The sequence below is a fragment of the Cicer arietinum genome, chromosome 6 (genome assembly GCF_000331145.2).
Source record: "Cicer arietinum cultivar CDC Frontier isolate Library 1 chromosome 6, Cicar.CDCFrontier_v2.0, whole genome shotgun sequence".
Lineage (NCBI taxonomy): Eukaryota > Viridiplantae > Streptophyta > Magnoliopsida > Fabales > Fabaceae > Cicer > Cicer arietinum.
This window is the reverse complement of record NC_021165.2, coordinates 61,418,618-61,423,379: the sequence shown is the minus strand read 5'-3', so window position 1 is coordinate 61,423,379 and position 4,762 is coordinate 61,418,618. Positions and strand designations below refer to the sequence as shown.

Below are 4,762 nucleotides of genomic sequence, written 5' to 3'. Positions count from 1 at the left end.
CGGAAGAAGCCGTGATCAATTAGGATCGCCGACGAATGTAGAAGTGGCTTCCATGGAAGAAGGCATAATTAAGAATGAGAATGTTGGTGTTGAAGAGAAGAAAGAAATTGAAAGACACAATTTTAGTCCTCCAAAGAATGTTAATGTTGATCAAGTTGAGGCTACAATGAGGAAAGCAAGAGTTTCTGTTAGAGCTAGATCAGATGCACCCATTGTTAGTATACTATATATGTGTCAAAGTTTACACTTTTTCAATTTTGCAATTTTTTTATGATAAATTGTTGGTCTTAATGGCTGAAAGAAATTTTTGTTTTTTATATAATTGTCTTAGATTAGTGATGGATGTCAATGGAGAAAGTATGGACAAAAAATGGCGAAAGGAAATCCATGTCCTCGAGCTTATTATCGGTGTACTATGTCTTCTGCTTGTCCGGTTCGAAAACAGGTATATATGTGTGTGTGATCGTGTGTAACGCTTTACTTCCTACTCTAAAATTATCAAACTACATGTATTTACTAAGGTTTAAAATTGTCATCACATTAATGATCACAATTGCATCTCCATTGTTGATATTGTGGAAAAATTATAATCAAATACGACTGGTGCAATTTCATTTGCATTGTAGTCGCATTGACATTAAATTTTTTAATTGTAGCTTAGGTTGTATATTCAGAGTTTTATTATTTATAAAATACTTCATCCAAAATGAAATATAAACAAAATAATAGTTGAAAAAATTGATATATTTAATTAAAAATTTAAATCAAATGCATCAAATTTTCAATTACTGTATTAGTTATACTTCATTATAGAATAATAAGTCTATAATATTGATTAATTTGATACCGTGAGGTTGCAAGAATAATATAAAATTGAAAAGTGTTTCAACTTTGCTCATGTTTCGATGCTTGAAGATGTTAGCTAGCTAGCTAGGTTATTTAAAGAGAAATTTGGAAGTAAATAGATAATTTAGTCCTCAAAATTATAGGTCCATGTTAATTTAGTTTTGGAATGTTATAAATTAATAAATACATTTATGAAATTATAAGATATCTTTTAAAATAGTTCTTTTCAAAAACTGAACTATTAGAAATTATGATCTACATATTAATTGAATATGTGTTTTTTTTACATTGATTCTACATTTATGTCATCTCAAAAATTAATTTACTTATAAAATTTGATCATCTCATAGATAATTTTATCAATAATTATAATTATATGTAAACTAATTACTAATAAATTTGTCCATAAAAGACCTAATTTTCATTAAAAACATAGTATATATTATTATGACATTAATATAATATTAACGTAAATGAACTAAATATATATTCAATTAACATTTTTCATCATAGTCTCTAACGATAACAATTTATATAAAAACCATTTTGAATGACGATTAACAATTTCAAAGATATATTTCCTAACTCACAAAATTTGTTATCTTGTTTTACACACAAATGCATCTCCATTATAATAGAATAATAAAGATTGAGTTGAAAATGAACAGGTACAAAGATGTGCTGAAGACAGAACAGTCCTAATAACAACATATGAAGGAAATCACAACCATGCATTACCACCAGCAGCAAGAGGAATGGTAGAAACAACATCATCAGCAGCAACAATGCTACTTTCAGGATCAACATCAAGCACTGATCATGGATTAATGAATCCAAATTTCCTAACAAGAACATTCCTTCCTTGTTCTTCAACTATGGCAACTATTTCAGCATCAGCTCCATTCCCAACTATTACACTTGACCTTACACAATCTCCAAATCCTCTTCAGTTACAAAATTTTGCCAATTCCTCTGCTCCTTCATTAATTCCTCAGATTTTTGGTCAGGTACCTAATAATTTTCAACAATCAAAATTCTCTGGCCTACAATTGTCACAAAATTCAATTGATTCTTCACATTTGGCTTCAATACCAAACCTTGCTGATTTTAGTGCTGCCATTACTAAGGATCCAAATTTCACTGCTGCTTTGGCTGTTGCTATTACTTCAATTTTTGGTGGTGTTCAACAAAACAACAACACTAATGATAATAATAACAATGTCACATCATGCAACAACAATGGTAATGTCACAAGTGGCAACAATAATAATAATGGGAAGCAATAAAATCATAATTTTTAGTCTCTTGGAGTATTATTGCAATTACAAGAGCCACCCTTCAATTTTTTTTTATGAGATTTATTTTCTTTATTTAGGCTCAATGATTTAGTTGAATTTATTATACCCTTTTTTTTTGTTCATCTATTTTTTTTCTTATTTGGGATTCAGGAAAGTACGCATATTTTTACTTGAATCATGTAGTTTTTCTTTGGATGAAGACTTACTATTAGATTTTATACGATCCATTAGTGTACTGAAAATTGTGTACTCAAAACAATAGAAAATTTATTTATATACAAAAATAGTCAGATTATTTCCCCAATTTTTTTGTATGGATATGGAAGGTTGTTTGTCTTGTGTGTTTCTGGTTAATAATTTAATATATATGCATTCTTAATTTAAAGATTTTTTTACGCATTTAACTAGTCAATCTGATGATTATTGAAAATATTTTATTTTTACAATAATTATTATAATTATTTTTAAAGTCATACACATCAGTGATGGTAATTTTTGATAGTATAAATATTTTTACACGATAGTATATGAAAATCAATCTCTATAATATAAAAATAAATATTTATAATTGATTGTATTAGCTATTAATATATATAAATTTAAAATCGACCTCCGTTGGAAACGGGGATTCAAATTTCAATTCCGATAAAAAAATATAGATAGGTGCAAATTTTCTCCTATTAGTCGGAAGAGGTGATTAGAGGTGTAAATTCCGCCCTCTTGTCACACCTACTAATATCGCATAACTTGGCATCTTATCATTTGAGGAGTGAATACAATGTCCTATAGCTTTGTTTGAGAGTTTGGGAAACGAAAAGCAGGGCTTCAATAGAAGTTCAGCTAAGGGAAAACAAAATCTCATACAAAACGGAGATACTATTTACCATTTTCTTTGAAATGAAAATAATTGTCACAAGAAAGAGAGTTTAAAATGTGATCTATTTTTATCTACACTTTTAAATTTTTTTCCAAAATTAACACTTGGAAATTTCATATTAGTATAATGAGTCTATTCGTGCTTGAGAAGGTTCAAACACAAAGTTAATTTTAAAGTTGCAAAGTCTTTGAACCACTATGATATAAAGGCTGAGGGGTGAAATCGACATCTACATACTTGTGTTTGGCAGTACTTCGACTTTGCAACTTAATGAGCTAAGGTGGAGTGTAGTTCGGTCCAAAATAAATATATTTATCAAAAATAATTTTTATAAGAGTTTCTCAAAATAACTCTTCATTATAATTATTTATTAAAATTTCATCATAAAAAAAAAAATCATAACAAATAATTAAAATAATTCAAATGTATTTTATGATTCTTTAAACCAATTTTTAATTTAAAACCTTAATTTTTAAAAGATTATAGCAAAAGTATAGAATATTATAATAAACGGACTCAATATTGAAAAAAAGATAAACTATTGTTTGATAGATTGAAATTCCTCATATGTTTTCGTGCTGTAATATACTTTTTTTATTAAAAAATAAAGCTTTCATGCCCTAGCTCGTAAGACTGTTGGCTTTGAATCCAAGAACACTTGGGAACCAAGTAATAAAACTTTCATATTGCAGCATACAGTTGATTTTTGATAATTGAATGTATATTTTACATGATATTAATTTTGCAATGATTTACATGTATATATCCTTTACAACATTCCCATGTTTAGTGAAGACAAATAATTAGGAAACAAAATATCAAGAGAGTTAGTATTAATTAAGTATATTGCGTGTACCAAATGGCAATTTAGGGTATGAAAAAGAAAATCAAGAAAATCGTCAAGGAGTTGTTGAAGAGGATGTCATCCAGCTTGTTTTGAACGCGTAATTAATTGAAAGTACTTTTATTTATTCCGACAAAATACAAACACCGACTCATACAAAAAGAGTCATATTTATTGAATTCCTCGACCGTTGCTAGCTAAGGTACATAGTATATCATACTACTTTTGGGTTCTATCTCAATATCTTTTTTTATGTCTAACTACTTCGTTTTTCTCTTGATTAGTTATCACTTTTATTAGAGAATAATATTATATTAAAATAAAATTAACAAAACAAAAATTAGTGATAAAAAATAAGTGAATGTCTAATTCTTTTAATAGTAAATTTAATGATAAATTAAGAGAATTTTTTTTTTTACTTTCTTCTCTTCAAACTGTTAATGCTAATTTAATATTTTTAGTAATGGAAATATATTTTGTTACAAAAAAAAAAAATTCACAAAAGAAGATATAAAAGGTAAGGATCATAGTCATATTATATCTAATGATCAAGTCCTATTAACTATATATAAAATATTAGCAATGTCAATTTTTTACACTCTTATTCAAACCATCTGTTGGAGGCTAATGCATGTGAAGAAGCCACATTTTTCATACCTAACTCTTGTGATTATTAATTAGTTCATTTTATATTATTTTATAAAATAAAGTTAATAGGTGCAAGCGAACACAATTTCATTTGTAAGTTTTTTTTAAAGCAATTTCATTTGTATATTGATGGTAATAACATATTTTCATTTTTACTTAAAGAAAGCGAGTAAACTATTGTATATTTGTCTCGTAAATACTACAAAAATGATATATATATATATATATATATATATATATATATATATA

The 4,762-nt window shown here is 26.9% G+C and overlaps 1 protein-coding gene across 1 annotated transcript in view; it reads left to right on the top strand.

The window, feature by feature from the left end:
• LOC101489116 (WRKY transcription factor 6-like) overlaps nucleotides 1–2,458 on the top strand; it is a 3,991-nt gene extending 1,533 nt beyond the window's left edge. The window contains exons 4-6 of the mRNA XM_073369783.1: nucleotides 1–214; nucleotides 332–445; nucleotides 1,515–2,458. Coding sequence (XP_073225884.1) covers nucleotides 1–214; nucleotides 332–445; nucleotides 1,515–2,132 — 946 coding nt within the window. The 3' untranslated portion in view covers nucleotides 2,133–2,458. The remainder of the gene's footprint in view (nucleotides 215–331; nucleotides 446–1,514) is intronic.
• Nucleotides 2,459–4,762: the final 2,304 nt, after the last annotated feature.